A 23,300-nucleotide genomic window follows, 5' to 3' on the forward strand; every position below is an offset into this window, starting at 1 on the left:
CACATTGAAGAGCATATGGGATCACGACGTGTCCATTATCAAGCCTTTTAGTTTGTTTTTAACATTAAAAATTGACGTCACAAAGAAATCTTAAGTATAAAGTGACGTCAAATATCATATTCAGCTTTGTGAAAAGTCTTTTCGATTTTAACGCTGGCAAGAGTAGACGTTTTGAACGCCCCTCTTGCAATTTTCGATATATTTTGTGTATCTAGTGTATAGTTTTCAAAATGCGACAGATTTATGTTTCAAAAAAAGGTAAGGTCAACGGGTTCAATTTTAAGTATTCTTTCAACTTTTTAAGTCGTTGATGAAAAAGTTTCGTGCAAGTTTCGGCGAAAGCTGCCAAATAAGCATAAAAAGTTGGGCAACAATGGATTAAGTTTTTTTTCTTACTAACAATACAAAATACACACCACAGTAAGCTTTCACTTTATAGAGCTATAGAAGTTTTTCATGTTTGGTTAAGTTTGTAATTTCTGCCATTATGAATAAAAACGTTCGATTTTCGCACGGGATTGTCTCTACAAATTCGGACGCTTGCTTCCATAATGGTGGGAATTATGTAACTTAGCCGAACATAAAAACCTCTACAGGTTAAAAACAATCAAACTACGAGTTGCTGATTGTTAACGGGTTTAAATGAATTGAAACAGGTTTATAAAATTCGTCACGTTAATTTTGACGTACTTCATTGTAATTTCAGGAGACATTATCAACTGCCCATCAGTAGATAGAGATGTGGAGCAATATCACATCATCACAGAACTGCTGGATGGCAAAAACTTGTATTGCCGAAAATCCAACTCAACAATGGATTTTAATGAGCTCCAATACAAAAACCCTGCTGGCAAGGGTAGCAATGATAGCTTTGATGAACCGATTAAAGGATCTTCAACTTTGCCCAAAGGGTTCAAATTTTCTTGTAAGTGACTTACCAAGAGTATAATTATCACATAACATCAAGAATTCGAAGTGCGAATATATAAAGTATGATTTACTTATTTATATTATATTTACATATGATTTATAAAATACAATATACTTAATTTTATCTGGTTGTTTGATTCAGAAGTTCCACCTTAGCCATTCTCGATAAATAATCATGTTTTTTATAAGAGCAAACTATATAAGAACATAAGGCTTCAATGGCTAAAATATTAAGAACAAGTTAAGAACTTCGCGGATTCTAAAAACACCCAATGAAAATGGGCAAAAAAAAACACAAAATGGTGAAAATGAGAACATGTTAAGAACATTTTTAGGCTTACAGCTCGAAAAGTTAAGAACATCCGAAGGCTTCAAAATTTTTGGATGTTCTTATCAAAAAAACGTGTATTTTTAACTAGTAAATTCAATGATTTTTTCAATGTTTATATTTTTCAGTAAAATATGGTTTGGTTAAGCTAACCGTTAATAGGAACGATGGATTTATAATGCCACGTAATTTGGATGCTCATTTGAACGTCCTCCAATCAGCGAGCAGTATTTCCATCGACCGCCAATCAGATAAGCCAAGAGGTAAATAGACGCAAGGACATACAAAATCTCGTTACAAACTTTTAAAGGGCTTTCCTGATTTGTATTTAAAAAAGCTTAAATTTTTCTTCATATTTTGAATGAATAACAATTCAAACAGTCGCGTAAAAGAGGGCCATTACCAAGCAAATTCACATGTCTAATTCGTACGATTAGGACTAATATCTAGATTAAACTGAAATGGACTTTTAGCTGAACAGCCGACTTCAGAATCATCTATCCTTTCTATATTCTCATACAGGTTCTCATTCATCAATGGCTATGGCAAAATCAGCCAGTTCCTTAAGCATCGACCGACTCATCGGAGAGTCAAAAGGTATGTAAGCTACACATATGTGTTCGTAGACTCCATGTTCCATTACTACTGGTTTAATCTATAGACAAAAATTCGCTTGTTCAATATTGACTTTGCTTTTCTTATCAATCATTGAGCTCCAGCTTCCTACAGCTGGCCGACCGGCACTTTGTGTGAAGCCAGAGTAAAAAGGAATCATTTGTCTTGCTGTTTGCGGGCGAACAAAATCCACCATTCGTTTGTCATAAACTACTTTTATTTGATTTTATCCATCTTTTGGCCTTGCTTACTCAGGTTTTTCTACTCTATTATGGTCACCCCCTCCTCATGCTGACATAATTTACTTGTATTGGGCATTGGGAAATCTTTGAAAAACTCGAGCTAGTTTTGCATACGATTCAAAGACTTTTACTTCATAGCAAGTACCTCAACCTACTCACCATTCTCAATTCCTTGTTTATGCAATGGATTAGTAATCTTTATAATATTCATTAATGTATTTCCGATGGGGAAGAAACGAAATAATCTAAACTTAATTGTATCAAGAATTTGAGATTGGCGTAATCAGTTTTAATGAATCGCATAATTTTCATTCGATTCTTATAGGTTTTGGTTCATCTTCATCATCAACGCCAAGCCTCGTTCAGTCAGTCGAATCCCTGTGTTATGCAAAATCAACTCGATCAGCAGTCAGTTCCATCGACTTTAGCCAGTGGCCCTGGACATGGCCGACTCCAAGTGCGTCAGAATCATCCCTGACATCATTAAATATTGAATCATTGTATGATTCGCAATACAGAATAAAATTGACTCGATCAGTCAGTTCTCTAACCATAAACTCGGACGGGTCTCCAATCATGCCCCACTGCAAGTCAGAATCCTCATACGACCCAAAGTATCGAGCAATGTTGACTCGATCTGTCAGCTCCCTCTACTTGAACGAGTTTCAACACATGGCCCCATGGAAATCTGAACGATCGGTGAACGCCGACGAATTATACGACCCAAACTATCGAGCAATGTTGACTCGATCAGTGAGTTCTCTTAAAATGAACTGGGACAACGAGTCCCCACTTATGACTACATGGAAGTCAGAATCTTCATTGAATGCTGAGTCATTGTACGAACCAAAGTATCGAGCAAAATTGCCTCAATCAGACAGTTTCATCGACTTTAGCCAGTGGCCCTGGACATGCCTGACTCCAAGTGCGTCAGAATCATCCCTGACATCGTTAAATATCGAATCATTGTATAATTCGCAATACCGAACTCGATCAGTCAGTTCTCTGACCATAAACTCGGACGACTCTCCAAACATGCCCCAATACAATTCAGAATCCTCATACGACCCAAAGTATCGAGCAATGTTGACTCGCTCAGTCAGCTCCCTCTGCTTGAACGAGTTTCAACACATGGCCCCATGGAAATCTGAACGATCGGTGAACGCCAACGAATTATACGACCCAAAGTATCGAGCAATGTTGACTCGATCAGTGAGTTCTCTTAACATTAACTGGGACAACGAGTCCCCATTTATGACTACATGGAAGTCAGAATCTTCATTGAATGCTGAGTCATTGTACGAACCAAAGTATCGAGCAAAATTGAATCGATCAGTCAGTTCGATTAACTTTAACTGGGACAACGAGTCAGAATCTTCATCAAACGGAAAGTCATTGATTCGATTACTCAACGAGTTTTCAATAATGGCCGAATGGAAGTCAGAATCTTCATTGAACGGAAAGTCATTGACTCGATCAGTCAGTTTTTTATGTTATGACTGGGTAGTCGAGTCTCAACCATTACCACAATTGATGAAAGATTTGTCTGCTAATGAGATTATCCCCAAAGGTTGGTTATCCTTCCCTGCTTTAAAGATTGAAATAGTTCCACTTTGAAATTTCTTTCCTACATCATGAATCTTGTTGAAGACAATACGTTTAGAAGTTGACTCTCGCTTCCTCATTCCTTTATTATTCGAATCATTCTTGAATTCGAACTATTCACCAGTCCCCGTCAAAGAAGCCCTCTTTAAATATTTTCTACATAATTCTGTATTCCGAACAAATAAGATTCCAAATTTGACCCCTTTATTTTTCTCTCCTCTCAGAGCCAAAATGCAGTGTACAAGATGAATTAGAGGAGTTTAACATTGACACATTGTTTAAAGGTAACCTTTCAATTCTCAACCAATAAATCGATCAATACTTAATTTATATTTTTTATCTATCAACGGAAGGTTAGGCTTTAATGAATCAGTTTTTGTCCCGTTTTAGTGTTTCATTGATATTGTCAATCTTTGAACACTAAACGACACGAGCTTAGGCTAGACGTCTTTCAGGTTTCAGGTTTGGCCTACATAATTTTAGCCTATACAATTTTCGCCTCAAGATTTGAATGTTTTCATTCATGATGTTAGATTTCTCACGTTAAAACCTTGCCAAGCCTGAAAGATCTTTATTGGTAATACAATAGAGTTTCTATAACTCGAACTCAAATTCGAGGGGACTCAAATTTGTTCGAGTTAAGCAAATTTCGAGTTATGGAGTATGGTTTATAAGGTATGTTAACTGAAGGAAGGAGAAAACTTATTCGAATTAAGGAGATATTCGAGTTATAGAAGTTCGAGTTATGGAGACTCTACTGTATTCTTTATTTTCATTTACAGTCGAAGAGCCAAGCAAAATTGAAGAAAATCAAGAAAACGATCACCAAAGCCTTCAAAGCCCTCAACTGCTTCGGCAATCGACAATAACTTCAATCTTAAATAATTGTTAATATATAGTATAAATATAAATAAAATCCTTGCACCCTAAAACGTTGTTTCAATTACGTTTTCTCGACTTCGTTCTACAGTTGACGCTCTCTAATTCGATTTTCATCGTATAAGGGAGCTTGTCTGATAGGAGAGCGTCGTTTACGGAAATGGTTGTTGATGGTGACTTTCAGCATATCGAATGATGGAACGTATCGAATAGTAGAATGTCGAATTATAGAGTATCGTCTGTAATAAGAAAACACTCTGAAACACCATGACCGCCGGGCTCGAAAGTGTATCCTACAGCACGAGAATTTGTGATTTTTTTCTCTTATCGCGCTCGAAATCCTGATCATCTATATTCACGTTTTATTAGATTCATAAATATTAGTTTGGCTGAATTTCTTTCAGAGCTAAATTTGATTACTTGCCGCTTATCTCACCCAGTCTTAAAGTTCAGCCAGTTCAATCGAGTAGAAAGCTGTTCTCCTTATTCAAAGAATATTGTCTAGTGTCCGATATTAAATAGATGTTTGATCATACAGTGAAATAAATAGAATCAATCAAGACGCTCAAGATGATTCGAAAGATAATTCGAGCGAACTATCGAGAGCGTAATCTTCAGGGATTTGAGATTTTATTTCAAAAGTTTGTAAGCACAGACAGATTTTCTTCATTTCTACATGTTTGATCATAGAAATTCTTTAGACACACATATTCATCTGACGATATAATCCAACAACAACAAAGGCATAATTATAAGGTATAAATAATTTTACTTACCTCTTGATTGCGCACTTTTTCAGCCAATGCAGAGAGATTGGAAGCAGCCTGGTATAGCTCTTGTTGGACTACTGAATTGATCATTGATGCAGCTTTAATGCTAGAATGAAGTCCAGAAGAAAAATAATCTGACTGTTGTTCGATTTAAATTCTGTAAAGCGTGGACACTACCGCACAATGGTTTCTTACGTCACACAAAAAACATCGAAGCTTTTTTATTTTCAAACTGCGAAAGTAGGTAAAGTTGACGATGCAATTTTGTTAAAATCTAGGTCTTTCCTGATGGTCGTTTTTGTATTTTGGAGCCTACTATAAAATATTTTGAACCGTTCAAGAGAGAAATATTGTACCTTCGAACGAGAGATGTGACGGATTCAGCCAGTGGTTTGATCAAACACATTTCAGGCGTAGAGACGGGCTCCGCCATCCGGTCCACTTTATGCACTTGTCGTTCGTGCCAAGATCGCAGCGTCTCTTCAAATTCCTAAGATACAAAATCGAGATATCTTAAGTGAAAATTTTTTGATTTTATAACAAGAAAACAAACGAAATTAGTCGTAAGAACCCATTTTAGAGATTTCAAACTGTCATATATCGACTTCGGAAAAGTATTAGACAAATTAGTTGGGGGCTTCATTCATGGCCATTGAAGAAATCAAAAGTAGATTATGTGATTATCCCTATAAGTAAATTTTCAATTTTGATGATAACTTCTTATTGTGGAGTTCGAAATAGTTTAATAAAAAATATTAAGAACTTCTTGTTCTTTATCGTGAAATTAATGACCCAAGGAAGCACTTTTAAAATCAATATTTTCTTCTTGGCCCATCTAAAAACGTTTCTTTGGAAACACAAAAAATAAAATCAAAATTAGAAAGACGCCTTCACAAATGGGCCGGTATAGTCCAAATTTAAGGCGGAAATTTCAATCTGAGTATCCAGACCTTAGAAGAGGGAGATGATATCCAAGGGGTAGGACAAAATACATGCATATCCTCAACCCTTCTATCCACTTCTTTAGGTCGGAGATCCACGGGGTCAATATTTCTAAGTTGAACATCCCGGGGGTTGTGGAACTCGAAACGCATATATAAATAGAATCTTTTCGAAGATTGAAGGTAAGGGAAACATCGAGCAAAGAAGAATTCAAGACATACCCTATCTCTCATGAGCATAGGTGCACGATTCTTGTGTACGATTTGAACGATACCAGGTGGTTGCATCCAAGCTTCACCGTCTACTTGCACCGGTACAGCTTCATCCGTTATAGTGATCTTCACTGTATGACACTGGCAAAGAAGAATTTTTTTAGAATAAGTAACAAAATTGTTTTAACTACATGTTAAAGACCAACCAAATCAAATAAGAGCTTGTAAAAACTCCAGCTTGTTCCAAAAATTTAGTTATTTCACGCAGCAAAGAAATGTGAAAAACTGCGGCAATGGTTCTATGAGCTTACAAATACAATGGAGTCTTCATAACTCAGACCACTTTATCCTTAAATCGAATCCCTTCAGTTAACAATGCTTTACAATGTCTCCATAACTCAAAATTACCATAGTTCGAACAAATCGTTCACGTTCCCCGTGCATGTTCGAATTATGGAGACTCTACTGTAAAAAAAATGAAGCGAAAAAATGTAGAGCTGAACAATATGGTAGGATAAAGCATCAATCTGGAGTGCAATTGACTCGACTCCAAACCAAAGGTGAGTATACCGGCTGAACTTGAATACACAGAGTGCGAAAAGTTCAAAGTTTCCTACCTGTGCTATCCTGTGATGTTGCATACCACCGAAGACTTTAGACATTCCCATTTGACTTGCTCCAAGTACTGCCACAACTTCAAGCATTCTGTCATCGAAAGATGGAGAAACAAAGCCCTGAAAACATAACAGAAATGTGAGTTTTTTGTGTTGAATAAGTACATAATGAGTGGTGGGTTAAAACGTGCTAGTAAAAAAAGCCCTGATTACCAAATAATCTGGCAAAAAAACTCAATATTCCTTTACCACAAACTCTCTTTAACGTCTTACACCTTTTTCCTCTTACTCTTTGTCTCCCGAATAGACGTCCCCCTCCGCTAATTGTTAAAAGAAAAAAATTCATCCCCCGCTCTTATTAAGACCCCCCCCGCTAATTAAAGTCGAATAATTCAATATTTTATTACAGTGTAGATAGACCTTAAACTTGTTAAAATTTTCCTTTTTGTTAGTATTGGTTCTTATTTTACGTGTTCATTTGTTAAAGTTTCTTTTTTGTTGTTGGAATTGTTATCAGTTAAAAAAAATTCTGTCTACAAATTACCCCCCTCTTATTCCATCCCCCCCGCTTATTAAAATTTAGAAAAAATTTCCTACCCCCCTGCTTATTCGGAACCCCCCCCGTCTATTCGGGAGACAAGAGTACTAGTAAAAATAACGTTGAACTCAACTAAGAATTCGGTCTCTCTTATCCGAGATTCTATTATTCGAATCTTTCTATGATTCATCAAGGGTCCCATCAAGGGGAAACTATGATTCGAATCCTTCTGTAATTCGAACAAATTAGACTTCGAACCGTTCGAGTTCGAACTAGCGGGAGTTCGTTGTATATATTTAAAGATTGAGATAACATATAGGAAAATGGTATAACTATAATGACGTAATGTGTTAGAAAGTACTCACGTCAACTTCTTTCTTGGTACCCCAAAAGTTTGAACCACCCATGTAACTAAAACACGAAAGTATCAAATGATTATGGGAATGGTTGAAATGAAAACATAATTGTGATAATTGCATCTGACTTGGAAGAGAGAAAAATAGCGAGTTTATGATTGTGTGTTTTTCTGCGACGAAGACGGAGATCTTCTAATTTTTCTTAATCCTGAATGCCTGAGGACGACGGTAAAGTTTTTTTCACATGCACGTAAAATTTTACTTTAGACATTACGGAAAATCGTTCGTAAGGCTGTCTTTTGGGAATTTCCCCGACATGATGTAGAGTTTTTTTTTTGATTAAGAGGGTCTTAACGTGACTTTTCCTTCCGTTCAAAACTTTTTGAACGTAAGCAGCAAACTCTACATAAGGCCTTAAAACACTACGTAAGCTTAGGGGAATTCCCACCCTTCAAGGTCTTAAGTAAAATTTTACGTACATGTGAAAAAAGCTTAAACAAGCACTTTTACCGTCCTCTATTTCGCAGGTCAAACTACGGGTTATTCCCAATCGCTTTAATCACTCCGCCACCCGTTCTCAAAATTATAAATACACAAACTTGCTAATTCTTACAATCTACAATCTAGCGCATAAAAATTGTCAAAGAGAGTGTTCGATTGTATCTTCAGAGCCAAATATCAAAATTCAAATCAATTTCCAATTATTCCAGCTTTTGGATCAAAATTATAAACTGATTACAAAAACAAGAACCTACCTGGGAATATTCAGAACGACAATCCCTTGCAAACTTGGTAGATGAATCTTGTGACCGTCAACCTAAACAAAAAGAAAACTCGTTGCAAAGATCTTTTTTGACAACGAACCACACCACATGTTAGAATTCGATCTTCCAATCGAAAGGAGCTCTACCACACGCCTTTTGTATAAGAACAATGAATTTTGGCTGAGCTTCTGTTGTTCTTAGTTTTATCGTGATTTCCAAGCTTAATGTTCTTAAAATATTCTAGCATTTTTCTGTCTGCTTCGTTTAACTTATTGGGATGTTCCAAGAAAATTCCATACAGGGGTTAAACGAACCTTTCCAAGTTAAAACGAATGTGTGGATACCCCCCGGAAAATAGCAAAATTTGCAAAATTGAGCCTGGAAAAAATTCTTTTCATGTCTTAAAGTGAGGGTGGACGAACTCAATATCAGTCGTCACCCCTGGAAAGTTTAAGAATCATCCTCGTGGAAACATGAAAAAAAATACTTCTTTAGACCTCCTGGAAATTCTTCCTGTATTACCCCTGGAAAAGTTCGTCCACCCCCGTATGGTTATAAGATGGAATGGCCCATTGGACTATTGGAATGGCAACTTTCAATAAGAAATCTTCAGCCACGCACATACCTCTAGATGGACGTTTTGTTCCAGATTGCGATAGGTCCTGTTTATCAGTTCCATACCACCCAGGACTCCATACCATATAAAGTTGCGAGTTCGACTCCGACATTTCTCAGGGTGTTCTTCCCGTTTGTTGTGGAAATCTAAACTGATCTTGGCGTCGATTCCAACACCAAAGTAATTGTTCATCACACATTTCTCTTTGAAGTTATTCCTGAGATTGTGAGGATAAAATAAAGTTATAATGAGACACTATACGCTTTCTGATATTCAGCATATACACCTTTTAACATCACGTCATTTTAAAAAACGGACTGTCAAAAGTTAAGTATTGGGTAGAAAAGAACAAAGAGTTGTATAATTACTTTCTTCATTTACATTTGAAAGGTCTTAAAACTAAAAGGTAGATGTTTAGATAGCTTCAAAAAAATTAAAAGGGATTTTTCAATGCGATCTTCAAAGAAAAGACGATAACAAAACACTTACAACTTGTCTTGCTCGTCTTCATTTCCAGGAAGGGCGGTGGCGCAAAAAGCATTGGCGTTCGCAAGCAGCACTTTACTGATAAACCCATCAGAGACAGCTGGTTTTTGAAACGCTCGCGCGATCACCGTTCCAGGGTAGACGACCGTGTTTGACGATTTCTGATTCTTAGCGAAAAAGACGTCTGGCTTCAGGTTAAAGAAAGGCGAGGACGGTGCACTCAGGTATTCTAAGAAATACAAAGGTTCCCGATTAGTATATTTTGCGTTTTCGTTTGCCTTTTATATCACTTTTATATCATATACTGTGTTGAGCCTGATAAGAAACAACTGAATAAAAATAAGCCTCTAGTGAGTCCACGCAAATCTTCAATGATTATAATTCAAAACCAAAAAACCAAACACAGTTGGGGACAAGGTTTTTGATAATTTGAACAAATAAGGATACTTGCAAAAGTGAAAAGATCTCATCAAACGAGGCATTAAGCCTACTAAATATCTTACCAGGATAACTAGGTTTATCGCTAATGGGTTTCGTGTCTTGCTTGGCTTTCGAAATTGCTTTATCGCTCATGACATCACTTTCGTCTTGAGCCGAAATGTTCCGATGTTGTGGACTTCCGTCTGGCGACGTCGCTGAAACGCGGTCCTTTTTTACACTCTCCGTTTCCAGAGATCCCTTTTCCATCGTGTCATCCTTTTCGTCCGCGTCAATGATTGTCTCAGGTAAGTCGTCCAGAATGTGAGAGAGCGGTTGGTGTGTCCCTTTAGTTGAGATATTGCTACTCCGCACAGCTGCCGCACACTGCGCTATGGCTTCACTCGTCTGTTGATTTTGCTCATCCACAGCTGAAAGGGTTAAAAGATTGCTTGTTTATTGCTATATTCTTGTCAATGTTATGTTCGCCAGGGTTCCTGTCAGTAAAATCGGGGAATGATGGAGTCAATCTTTTTGAGAGAGACTTAAAAGATCTAATATTGAGGCAGCTTCACACCTACTTACACCTCCCAGTTGCTTTCCATTTAGAACGAATTAAGGGATCTAAGGGAGTTCAAGATTCACGACGGAAACTCTTCATTTCCTTAATGAGTATGGCTAAAATAAACCCTCCGTTCATGAATTTTGAGTACCTTAGCTCTGCCACTGGAGACTACAATATTAATGACATTATAGAAGTTTTCAGGTCTTCTTAAGTAACATAATCTATACTATTATTAAAAAAATTCAAATTGCATAAGGAATCCCTTCTTCAAATCCGAACTTTTTTTTTTCTCACAATGGGGCATTTCTCGCTAGGTTACTGCCCTTGCAAAGCCGAAAAAAATTATAAAATGATCAGGTTGTTTTGCTTTACAATGCTGGATAAACGTTTTTATATCAAGAGGATTGAGGCTTTCCGTGAACTTTGTCACGTAATTTGAGGATGATAAAAACACGAGTTAATAAAATTTGTGGAAAAATAAATTTGAAATTTTTGGTATAAAAATCAAAACAGGATACCAAATGAATTAAACAAGTTCAAGTATTTTCTCGAAAACAAAAGCAATAATTTATGTAACATAACCGTGCTCTTTTGTTCTATTTTTTTTGTGCTAAGTTCACAACACTTTCCTCCTTTTTTCACTTTCTCAGCTCATTTTCTTCACCTTTAACTCGCTTTGTATAACACGTTGTTTTAGCATCCGTCTAACGTTGTGCGAACGTTCAGAACGTTAGATAGACGTTGTTTTAACGTTATGTTCAAGGTGAGACAGAAAATAAAAATAGGCTACGCACGTAAGTTTAGGTTTTCACACGTAAGTTTAGGGTTTCACACGTAAGTTCAGGGTTTCAAAAACATTTCAATTCAGTCAAAACAATATAATCTAATATGGAAATAATGCATCGACAAACTTTATCTATCCGAGTCGAGCATAATCAAGATTTCTAAACTTTAAGTCACTTAAATCAATTTTTCTACTCAACATTATTTGAAAGTTATTCTAAAATTAAGAGTTAAAGCCCTGTGAATAAGGGCTAAAATGGCCAAAAAATGACCAAAAGCAAAAAAAATAACATTTAATCATACGAAAAATCTGATTTGAATTGAATTGAAATGAGCGAGATGAAGTATTTCAAAAAGTGTCATGTGTAATGATTATTGAACCATTACAGTAGTAGAAAAATTCTTCTTCAATTTTCGATTTAATCTTTTAGATAATTCTCCTCAAGAATATCTTTCCAACGGTGTGTAATTTTTTAACTTAGCATAAATGGGTGTTGAGAAATTGTTTATTTTGAAGTTTGAAGAACTGAGTTTTCACGTTTATACTGATTCATCATTTAGTCTCGTGACAATCTCAGCTGACACACACTGTATTGTAGTTTGAGCGTCCATCTGACGTCTTTAACCTAACGTTCTTATAACGCTAGATGAACGTCGAAACAACGTCGTGTGCCAACTGGGATACTTTTGGAAACCTAATCTGATAGACGCAAATATTTACTCCAAAAAATCATCATGACGTCCAAATAACATTTTAATATGAATACAGACTGATATTTGTGCGTTGGAAAACAGTGCACTTCGTCTTCGATATCACCGCAGGATGGGTAAATTTTCTCATTCATGGCTCAACTTTCTAAGGAATTCTTTTCTGATATTTCTGCTTCGTTGACATTCTTTTACCTTCCCAGAGGGAAGTCTTTTTCCGCTGTAAACTACCAACAAAATAAGTTTGCCAGGAGTGAGAAAGTTTGCCATCCTACGGTACGTTTTCCAACATGGGCCAATCAGACACGTTTGTTTCATAATCAAACTTAACTTATATTCGCCTTCCAATTGCAAAGGTTCTCCAGGGTTGATTTAAGACTTTCTATTTTCGTCCAGTTTAGACATAATAAATTGACTTTAAAATCAACCATAAATCGATTAAAAAACCATAAACCACAAGGAACTTTACACTAGAATCAAAATAAAACTTGTGTGTACGTGCTTCAAACCAGGTGAAAAAATAATGAAAATTTGAAGAAAAATTGATCCGATTTTCTCTCAAAGTTTTTCCAACCATAACAATATGCTATATATTTTCAGGGTTGTTTATTTGTAGCAGCAGTTTTCAGTTATTTTAGACAAACTTTGTAAGCCTAACTTTAAATCTATGAAATAGAAAACAGATTTGAAATCAGCGTCTTTTTAACGTGAACATAATACAAAATATATTGGAGCCGGAAAACCAAGACTCCAAGCATCAATGCGAAAAGTGGAATTGACGTTACTGTGTAGAAAAATGCCATAACGTCTAAAGTGTTTATACCAAGGAAAATTTTCCCTTACCTTTTTCTGTAAAACGTCTATAGTGTTAATACCAAGGAAAATTTTCCCTTACCTTTTTCTGTATGATCTATGATTTCTCGCATGGCTTTCTTCAAGCTGTTGGCGCGTGACCAGAGATGCTCTTTGGGAATAAACACTTTCTGTTTACTGGTTTTCTTTGTCTGTCCGAAACCGGCATTATCAGTCCCAGGCCCCAATCCACTAGCCTTCGCTCGGCTCGAATCCATAGACGTATTAAGTTCAGAGTCTGAATGCCATTTTAATTTCTTTCCGTCCAGCGTAGCCATAATATCTAAATTGTCCATTGTACTACTTCGACGGGTTAAGTCTAGGCTTTTCAAAAATGAACTCGCTTCAGACTCGATTTGTAATGTCCTTAATAAAAGCGTTAATTTGTCTTGTAGTACTTCGCATTTACTTGTTAATTTGAGATCTGCCACGTTGCTAGCTTCTGATCCTGACGCCACGCCCACCAACTCGACGAAATTACGAATCGTTTCGCATAAAAACCTTTAAACAGAAGAATGATGAATTTTCGGTATCGTAAATGTAGAAACAAAATTATTTCCACTATTCCATGTTTGTTCTGGAGTTGTTCTTGTTTTGATAATTTTTGAGGTCTAAATTGTTCTCGCATATACAATGGACCCGAGCTAGGTCAAAATCGAGTGGGGAATTGTTATTTTTCAAATTTATAGAGGGCATTTTATGACGGTTTCAACTTACTCACTGGGACTGAGAATTTGCTAAAATTATAGAAATATTCAAATTACAGAAAGGTTTGAGTAGTAGAGTGCGCTGTATTATTCTGAAAATAACAAGCTAGAAGCTGAATGGACCTACCTGATGATGAAAGTTGGATCGCAATGCGAGGAGAAAAAAATCAGTCAAAAAATGTAACGTTTAGCGAAAATGCATAACACAATAAATTCATTATTGATTGTTGATGGGGGGAGAGGGAAGGGTTTTAGGGAAAAAATAAATAGAAAGTTCTGGTCGCAAAAATCAGTTTTATTGACAACTGAATCATGCTTGATGGTGAGCATTGTTATCAATAATGTTTTGTGTGAAAAAACATAGAAATACAAGGAAAAAATCGAATGAAAATCTGCAAAAACGGCGATTTCCGGCATTTTCAACCGAAAAAAAAAATTCTCAGAAATCGAACTCAGCCATTTTTTGAGCATTGCGAATACGCATCTTTCTGCAAAAAATCAGAAAAAACCTTTGATGAAAATTCGAGAAAATGTAAAATAACCGGTTTTTCCGGCATATTTCCAGCATTTTAGGCCTTAAAAAAAATGTTTTTCTAAAATCGGGCTCCGTCACATTTTAGGTATTGTCATATTGCATCAGTGTGCAAAATTTCATAAGAAAATATAAAGTACAGCTCGAGAAATTCAAGAAATACTGTCTTTCCGGCAAAAATAGGTTGTTCCGGCGATTTTTAAATAGCTCCGGCTTCAAAAATCAATTTTATTGAAAATTGAAACATGCTTGATAGTGGGCATTGCTATTAATAATGTTTTTGAATGAAAAAACAACCAATTGTAAGGAAAAAGTTCAATGAAAATCCAGAAAAACGGCGATATCCGGCATAATTCCGGCATTTTCGTCCGGAAAAAAAATTTCCTCAAAAATCAAACTCGGCCATGTTATGAACAATATTAATACGCATCTTTGAGAAAAAAATCAGAAAAAAGTAATGATAAAATCTCGAGAAAATGCAAAAAAACCAGTTTTTCCGGCATATTTCCGGCATTTTCGGCCGGAAAAAAATGTTTTTCGAAAATCGGGCTCCGCCACTTTTTAGGTATTGTCATTTTACATCAGTGTGCAAAATTTCATGAAAAAATATAAAGTACAGCTCGAGAAATTCAAGAAATACCGTTTTTCCGGCGAAAATAGGCTGTTCCGGCGATTTTTAGAAAGTTGTGGCTTCAAAAATCACTTTTATTGACAATTAAACCATGCTTGATGGTGGGCATTGCTACAAATAATGTTTTTGTGTGAAAAAACAACGAAATATAAGGAAAAAGTCCAATGAAAATCTGCAAAAACGGCGATTTCCGGGATATTTCCGGCATTTTCAGCCGGAATAGAATTTTTCTCAAAAATCGGACTAATCCATGTTTTAGGCATTGCTAATACGCATCTTTGTGCAAAAAATCAGAAAAAACTAATGATGAAATCTCGAGAAAATGCCAAAAAACCGGTTTTTCCGGCATATTTACGGCATTTTCGGCCGGAAATGATTTTTTTTCGAAAATCGGGCTCCGTCACATTTTGGGCATTACCATTTTGCATCTTTGTGCCAAAAATTAGGAAAAACTAATGAGCCAATCCCGAGAAAAGCTAGTAACGAACGGACGAACGAACGAACGAACACGGGTTAATTTATAGGACCTCTACCCCACCGGGGTAGGTCCAAAAAGGTGCAGATAGAATGGAGAGAAACAACCGGTCATCTGATACTGCATGGATGAACTTACTTGGCAGACTGGATGACAATTTCATATTGATTAGATGCTAACATACGCGTAATGTGCATAACGATTGAATCCTCGTACCCAGATATATCGTCACCCTAAAAAGTTCCCAATTTCCGTGTAGAGAGATCAATTATAGCCCATAAGATAAACTTCAAATTACTTTGATTCAACTATTCTTTTCCTTAAGCCAATGTAGAGAGATATTCGAACTTTCTAAGCGGCTCGGTATCTATGGCGGGAAGTCAAAAGGGGTAAATAAATCCAAAAAATCAAAGATTAACCCTGATTCTAAAATCAGCAATAATAATATTCAAACTTGGGTAAAAAGGTTAGGTAGTTCCGAGAGGTAAATTCATTTAGACAACGAGGGATGAATATCTTACCTCTGGTCTTCCTGAGGGAATTCTTTTACACATTATGGCCCATCTAAAGAGAAGGAACGTTTGCATGAAAGTATAAAGGAGATATCTTTAAAGACAAATGACGAAATTATAAGTGAGCCCAATTGTAACGGTATTTAAACACCATCATATCCGTCATATCATCCTTTGACTCTACTGTAGGTCTGACAAGGCCAAGGTCGAATAATTTTTAAAAAATCAAGCCCAAACAATAATTCTTTTCTAAAATCCTGACAACTCATCCAAGGAACTGTGCAAAGCCGAATCCGAACATTTACTAATACTAGGTCTCAAAGCTCGTCTCAAGACCCCATCAGCAATCAAACATTTTGAAAATGAATAAAAAACCGACACGTAGTTGCTGAAGTCGAACAGGGTGGCCACACTTATTTTAGATAAAAAATCCAGCTTTTTTGGGTCAAAAACATCCTTTTTTCCAGGTATTTTCAGCTGAAAAATGTACCTTTTTCCAGCCTTCACCCAAAAATCTGTACTTTTTTCCAGCTATAAGCGAGTGCAAAATTATTACCAGCGGATACCCCTCAAAACCTACAAAAAATAATGGTACCCTCTATCAGAAAACGTAGGTGGAATTTTAGGCTGAAACTTTTTGTGTTGAAAGTACGCTGTCTGTGGTATTTCATTTTATAAAAGAAATGAGAAAAAAGATAACAATGCATTGCAATTTTTAACCACGATTAAGTAAATGGCTTAGAAGAATTATATTTTTATATTCTTATAGATCTTATAGATATTCTATAGATCTTTTTGGCCATCGTGGCTAGCCATCGCATGGGCCCCGGCGAGCCATTTTGAGTGAGGGGGCCAACATTTTGGAAAAAGAATGTCGCCCACCATGGTTGGGCGACGAAGAAAATTTTTCACATTTTACACCCTCAAAACACCTTAAAACGATATCTAATTGGGAAGAATAATAGTTTTTGTGGTTTGATTTGGTCTCAAACCAGCTTAAAATAGTAACTCTTAAAAACGTATGACATGGTCTACCAAAAAGTGGGGGGGGCATGGACCCCATACATTTATAAGAGGTTGTAATAAAAAGGTGCGGATAGAATGGAGAGAAACAACCGGTCATCTGATACTGCATGGATGAACTTACTTGGCAGACTGGATGACAATTTCATATTGATTAGATGCTAACATACGCGTAATGTGCATAACGATTGAATCCTCGTACCCAGATATATCGTCACCCTAAAAAGTTCCCAATTTCCGTGTAGAGAGATCAATTATAGCCCATAAGATAAACTTCAAATTACTTTGATTCAACTATTCTTTTCCTTAAGCCAATGTAGAGAGATATTCGAACTTTCTAAGCGGCTCGGTATCTATGGCGGGAAGTCAAAAGGGGTAAATAAATCCAAAAAATCAAAGATTAACCCTGATTCTAAAATCAGCAATAATAATATTCAAACTTGGGTAAAAAGGTTAGGTAGTTCCGAGAGGTAAATTCATTTAGACAACGAGGGATGAATATCTTACCTCTGGTCTTCCTGAAGGGAATTCTTTACACATTATGGCCCATCTAAAGAGAAGGAACGTTTGCATGAAAGTATAAAGGAGATATCTTTAAAGACAAATGACGAAATTATAAGTGAGCCCAATTGTAACGGTATTTAAACACCATCATATCCGTCATATCATCCTTTGACTCTACTGTAGGTCTGACAAGGCCAAGGTCGAATAATTTTTAAAAAATCAAGCCCAAACAATAATTCTTTTCTAAAATCCTGACAACTCATCCAAGGAACTGTGCAAAGCCGAATCCGAACATTTACTAATACTAGGTCTCAAAGCTCGTCTCAAGACCCCATCAGCAATCAAACATTTTGAAAATGAATAAAAAACCGACACGTAGTTGCTGAAGTCGAACAGGGTGGCCACACTTATTTTAGATAAAAAATCCAGCTTTTTGGGTCAAAAACATCCTTTTTTCCAGGTATTTTCAGCTGAAAAATGTACCTTTTTCCAGCCTTCACCCAAAAATCTGTACTTTTTTCCAGCTATAAGCGAGTGCAAAATTATTACCAGCGGATACCCCTCAAAACCTACAAAAAATAATGGTACCCTCTATCAGAAAACGTAGGTGGAATTTTAGGCTGAAACTTTTTGTGTTGAAAGTACGCTGTCTGTGGTATTTCATTTTATAAAAGAAATGAGAAAAAAGATAACAATGCATTGCAATTTTTAACCACGATTAAGTAAATGGCTTAGAAAGATTATATTTTATATTCTTATAGATCTTATAGATATTCTATAGATCTTTTTGGCCATCGTGGCTAGCCATCGCATGGGCCCCGGCGAGCCATTTTGAGTGAGGGGGCCAACATTTTGGAAAAAGAATGTCGCCCACCATGGTTGGGCGACGAAGAAAATTTTTCACATTTTTACACCCTCAAAACACCTTAAAACGATATCTAATTGGGAAGAATAATAGTTTTTGTGGTTTGATTTGGTCTCAAACCAGCTTAAAATAGTAACTCTTAAAAACGTATGACATGGTCTACCAAAAAGTGGGGGGGGGGCATGGACCCCATACATTTATAAGAGGTTGTAAAAAAGTGAACTAAACAATATTGAATTAAATTTGGTGGCTAAGAGAGCCCATAGTGCAGCTTTGTAGGTTTTTAAGGGGTATCCACTGGTACTTCTCAGATTTTTCAAAAGACATTTCTTTCAAATCGGTCATAGAGATCTATGCTTTGACAAAAGAATGTCTGATGAACTAACTGAAAATGGCTAACTCATATAGATAACATCTTATGAAAATTATATTTATGTATAATCACATAATAATTCTAACCAATTCCTGACATAAAATTGAAATTAAAATTTCAAAAAAGTTTTTCCAGTTTTTCCAGCTTTCCTGTTTGGAAAATGTACCTATTTCCAGGTTTTCCAGCTAGTTTTCAGAAAAAGGCCATTTTTCCAGTTTTTCCAGGTTTTCCAGTTTTTCCAGCATGTGTGGCCACCCTGTACGAACATGCAAAATTTCAGCTAAATCAGGCCATGTCTAAAGCCTCCGGAGAATGCAGTACACGTAAGCTGACAGGCATTCTCAGTTCAATTGGGCTATCCAGAAATAGTCTGTACCCCCTATGTTGAGGAGGTGTAACGTCCAGGGTGGTCAGTAAAATCGGGTTGAAAATCCAGGGTGGTCAGTATAACGAGCTCTATAATCCAGGGTGGTCCAAAACAATGGGAGAAAAAAATCCAAGGGGTTCCTGAAAAATTGGAAAAAAATCCAGGGGGTCACCTTTTAAAAGAAATACCTCCTCAATATAGGGGGTAAAAATTTTTTCTGGAATAGCCCATTGCTTTTAGTTAAGAATAAAGTTAAATAAACGCAGTGGATATTGAAGAATGAGTGATTGCTTACCGATCTAGCATAGAAGGCCTAGCACGTTCTAATTGTTGTAGTACCAACGGTATAACGCCTACGTCATAGCACGCACTGCCCCAACCGAAGACTCGCGCTAAGTCGTTTCCAGTCCCCAAAGGTAGGACACCTATCTGACACTACAAAGAAAAGATAGAAAATGGATTAATTTTTCGACGAATGGCTAAAAGCAGCCGTTTTTTTAGCTGCAAAACTAATTTTTGTAAAGTCTCTTTGAGTCTCTTTTACTCAAACCTCAATAACAATAATGTCAATATAATTCGGACCTCTATAACACACCTCTATAACACACCTCTATAGCAATAATTCGAAAAAGTTTTTTCGTCCCTCTTCAAGTAACAATGCCTTATAAACCTTACTCCATAACTTGAAATTTCTTTAACTCAAACAAATTTGTGTTCCCCGTGTGCGTTCGACTTATGAAGACTACAATGTACTAATCCTCTTGCATATATCGGATTATCACGATTGCCTCCCGGACAACAAACTCCCGGACGACTCCATATAACAAAGAGGAACTGGGACATTCCTTTAAGATCAAGGTAAGGAAAATGTCTTATTTGTGATATTTTGTACCTTATTTGTGAGTTTTTGTTTATCAAGTTCAGTCATGACCCATCCGACGCTACCGTCTCCACCGCACACCAGTATACGAAATTGTTTGAAGTTCTTGCACATTGAAACTCTAGAAAAGAGAATAAGATACAATTCTTATTCTAATACAGATCTATATGTTATGTAGTGGCATTGGAAAGACTTCCAACCAAAGAATAACGTTCAACCTTAAATTAGACTGGAGTTGTTTATAACACGTGTAATATTTAATATGGGTAATATGCAGTAATATGGGTGTTATACAAGGGCGTAAAATACAAATAAATACTACAACTTGTCCCTTCTATTTTCTACTATAGCTGAATTAGTCGTCTACCTGTTAATAAACTTACTGGATACCCAGAATTCTCCCAGAGACTAAAAAGGTGCCCATAAGATTTCGGACTTAAAAATAACAAAATAAAAAAATCAAATGATATAGAAGGAGAGCCAAATAACTTCGACAAAAAACGTAAAGATTTTACAGTACTCACCCGAGCGTTGGGCCAGCCACACTCAAATCGAACACTTGTGCCGGGTTCAATAACTGTTTGAAGCGCCTCATAAACTTTACGCCTTGGTTGTCACCACTCTTTGAATTTACAAACACTATCAGTGGACTTCGGTTATGGTATATAGTTTCCCAAACGCCCGGACCGAGGTGTTCCGCCCGTTTTATAGTGGTGGCGGGAATAACGGAAAGACAGTTTAAACCGAGACTGCATCGCTTTTGAAATTGAAGTTTACAGCTTCCACCGTGGACCTGAGAAAAATGTTGATCGAATTACAGAATTGTAGCCTAAATAATTTTTGGCTACAATCATGGTGTAACGTTTTCAGAATTTAAAGTTCGGACGAGAATTGTTATTTTAGCACTTCCATCGAATATTTCGATTTTAGAGGGGTTCGGTGGCTTCTACGCTATATTCCAAGCCTTAATGGAACAAATTTAAGCTTTTAAATCCTGAGATCCTAAGGTCTTAAGTCTTAAGTCTCATGTTAAAATTCAGAGTTTAAACTCTACTTTCAAACTGTAGTGTAGTTAAACGCGCTTAAAAATCATTTGTAGTGCTTAAAATTTCGCAGGGAAATCATCTTTGTCTCAAATGTTTTGTCCATGATTGTAGTACTTAATCTTTTATTTCAGTAGAACGATTTTAGTAAAGGACTTACAGTTGACATTCTCCAATTCGACGTTCTAATATTCGATACGCTCTATTATCCGATAATATTAAAAGTCACCGTCAACAAAAGATTCTCCTACGCTTTATTATTCGATACACTTCCTTCTTCTTCGACGGGAATCAAATTCCCCTTGAAAATCGAATTAGAGAGCGTCAAAGTTATTAGATTCGAAGAAGTTTTCTGTTTCACTTGCAGGTGAGTGAACAAGAAAATATCAAATAAAGGCTCACTCTGATTGGACCAATATGTTAATGCAACTTGCAGTGTTCAGCCCGTAGATTTACAAAGCCCAAACTGCTGGATGGCGTACTTTTGCGGAAAAGTGTGTCGTGGTTAGGTAGGAAATCCTGCCTAGGTCACGTGACATTACAATAGAATTTCAGCGCTTAACCAATCAGAAGCTTCACGGATTTTCGAAAACAAAAGCAACGATATTTTTCCAACATTCACTTTTTTTTGCCTGTGATGGCTTAAAGCACGACATCTAGCCCTTCGGGCTTTATAAATCTATGGTTCAGCAAAAAAGAATTTTTTTCGTGCAAATTACATGGAATCAAAGCAGATATTAATGGTTTATTCGCGCCTGGTCAGTAGGAAAACAATCCTAACTTCGCAAAATCATTGCCAGAATTCAAAAAAGAATCAATGGTAGGTTTTCGTGGAGGTACTGTCTACGTTGGAGTTGACAGCATCAGTACACATCTTTTATGAACAAATTATTTGAGAAGATGGGCTTTGACGGTGAAAATATTAAGAACATTTCAAGGCTTTGCGGATTCTTAAACACCTCATTTGTTTGTTTATGGCACAAAAAATACTCACAAAATGGTGAAAAGAAGAGCATTTTTAGGCTTAAAAATCAAAAACTCCTAACATTCTAAGACTTCTAATATGTTGAATGTTCTTATAAAAAAACCTTTATTGATAATTGCACTTACCACCGTGTCACACCAAAGACACATGAAGTCTTGCATTCGTCGTTTACTGCCACACAATTTACCACAGACAATACATTTCTGTCCTGGTGTGATGTTTCCTTCTAACCATTGGTGGGGCATTGCGTACTGATAAATGAGTGAGATAAAAAAGGAGAGAATTAATTTTTTTCCTGCGTAAAGAACAATTATACAAAAATTAGTACCTTTTATACTTAAGGGTAACAATCCAAAGTCCGCTCAGCAATCAAATAAAAACATTTCAACTGAAAATGAAATTTCCGAATAACTCGAAAGACGAACCAAGCTGGCCACCTAAAAAAAGCTCTGCAAAAAGTCATTCGCGATGATGTGCCAGCTTGGTTTTGTACCGCGGCACTATCAGAATTTTTGCGATTCTAACACCTTTAATGTCGAGTGAACTTATGGATTAATAGGGCCATAAGTAAGGTAGTTGATTTATTTTTTTATACCGGTTTGTAATAAGTAGCCAGGCCTATGTAAACTACTCTCCAACATTTTGTTTTTTCAGGAATCGTACCCTACCTCGTCATTACCAACGCCGACTAGCCTTTCTTCAGGTGGAATACAGTCTAACGTGGTCCATTTACAACTCTTTGGTGCTTTGGCTGCACATTTCTTGTGTACTTTGTAACGACAGACTAGAAATGAGAAGGAGAATAAAAGCTTTAAAGATATTTTCAAATACGTTAAAAACAAAAAGGTCTTTCCCGAAAACAGTATCAGAGATAGAATTTACAGAAGAGAAGAGGCTTCATTTCTATGAAATGGATGAAATTGAGCATACACTGCTTAATTCTTAATATGCGTAAGTCGTTTTTCTCACGGAAATACCCGAACAAAAAGCAGGGATTTGACCACTGTTTGAAACTAAAAATGGAAGCAGTGGAAAGTCCGGTTTTTCTGGGTGTTGCTGTAAGAAAACATGACGTTCTCTTGACTTACTCATACCAAGAATGAAACAAACGATGAAATGCATGAAAAAGAGAGACACACATCTTTGTCCGAAAAAAAAAAATTGGTTGTCCGAAAATGCAT

At 36.5% G+C, this 23,300-nt stretch overlaps 2 protein-coding genes across 2 annotated transcripts in view; one reads left to right on the top strand and one right to left on the bottom strand.

Annotated features, from left to right (window-relative positions):
• The first annotated feature begins 230 nt into the window (after window positions 1-230).
• LOC136813356 (uncharacterized) lies at window positions 231-4,612 on the top strand. Its single transcript, XM_067069904.1, has 7 exons — window positions 231-258; window positions 707-925; window positions 1,387-1,521; window positions 1,781-1,855; window positions 2,441-3,685; window positions 3,945-4,004; window positions 4,503-4,612. Exons 1-7 carry the CDS (start codon window positions 231-233, stop codon window positions 4,610-4,612), a joined length of 1,872 nt encoding a protein of 623 aa, XP_066926005.1.
• Window positions 4,613-5,256: 644 nt separating this feature from the next.
• LOC136813451 (diacylglycerol kinase delta-like) overlaps window positions 5,257-23,300 on the bottom strand; it is a 64,140-nt gene continuing 46,096 nt past the window's right edge. The window contains exons 7-25 of the mRNA XM_067070002.1: window positions 22,788-22,903; window positions 22,245-22,370; window positions 20,616-20,884; window positions 20,104-20,212; window positions 19,507-19,646; window positions 17,610-17,652; window positions 17,227-17,321; window positions 16,089-16,131; window positions 15,706-15,800; window positions 13,266-13,723; window positions 10,401-10,745; window positions 9,901-10,126; window positions 9,421-9,628; window positions 8,787-8,848; window positions 8,041-8,086; window positions 7,141-7,257; window positions 6,533-6,664; window positions 5,726-5,859; window positions 5,257-5,475 (exon numbers count right to left, since the gene is read on the bottom strand). Coding sequence (XP_066926103.1) covers window positions 5,349-5,475; window positions 5,726-5,859; window positions 6,533-6,664; window positions 7,141-7,257; window positions 8,041-8,086; window positions 8,787-8,848; window positions 9,421-9,628; window positions 9,901-10,126; window positions 10,401-10,745; window positions 13,266-13,723; window positions 15,706-15,800; window positions 16,089-16,131; window positions 17,227-17,321; window positions 17,610-17,652; window positions 19,507-19,646; window positions 20,104-20,212; window positions 20,616-20,884; window positions 22,245-22,370; window positions 22,788-22,903 — 2,891 coding nt within the window. The 3' untranslated portion in view covers window positions 5,257-5,348. The remainder of the gene's footprint in view (window positions 5,476-5,725; window positions 5,860-6,532; window positions 6,665-7,140; window positions 7,258-8,040; window positions 8,087-8,786; window positions 8,849-9,420; window positions 9,629-9,900; window positions 10,127-10,400; window positions 10,746-13,265; window positions 13,724-15,705; window positions 15,801-16,088; window positions 16,132-17,226; window positions 17,322-17,609; window positions 17,653-19,506; window positions 19,647-20,103; window positions 20,213-20,615; window positions 20,885-22,244; window positions 22,371-22,787; window positions 22,904-23,300) is intronic.

This window comes from Clytia hemisphaerica, unplaced genomic scaffold, assembly GCF_902728285.1.
Source record: "Clytia hemisphaerica strain Z4C2 unplaced genomic scaffold, Clytia hemisphaerica genome assembly, whole genome shotgun sequence".
Lineage (NCBI taxonomy): Eukaryota > Metazoa > Cnidaria > Hydrozoa > Leptothecata > Clytiidae > Clytia > Clytia hemisphaerica.

Excerpts from the sequence above, each read along its gene's own strand:
- LOC136813356 (XM_067069904.1), top strand. The coding sequence starts at position 231 with ATGCGACAGATTTATGTTTCAAAAAAAG. Across the intron at positions 1,522-1,780 it reads CCAATCAGATAAGCCAAGAG|GTTCTCATTCATCAATGGCT; the intron begins GTAAATAGACGC and ends ATTCTCATACAG. Across the intron at positions 1,856-2,440 it reads ACTCATCGGAGAGTCAAAAG|GTTTTGGTTCATCTTCATCA; the intron begins GTATGTAAGCTA and ends CGATTCTTATAG.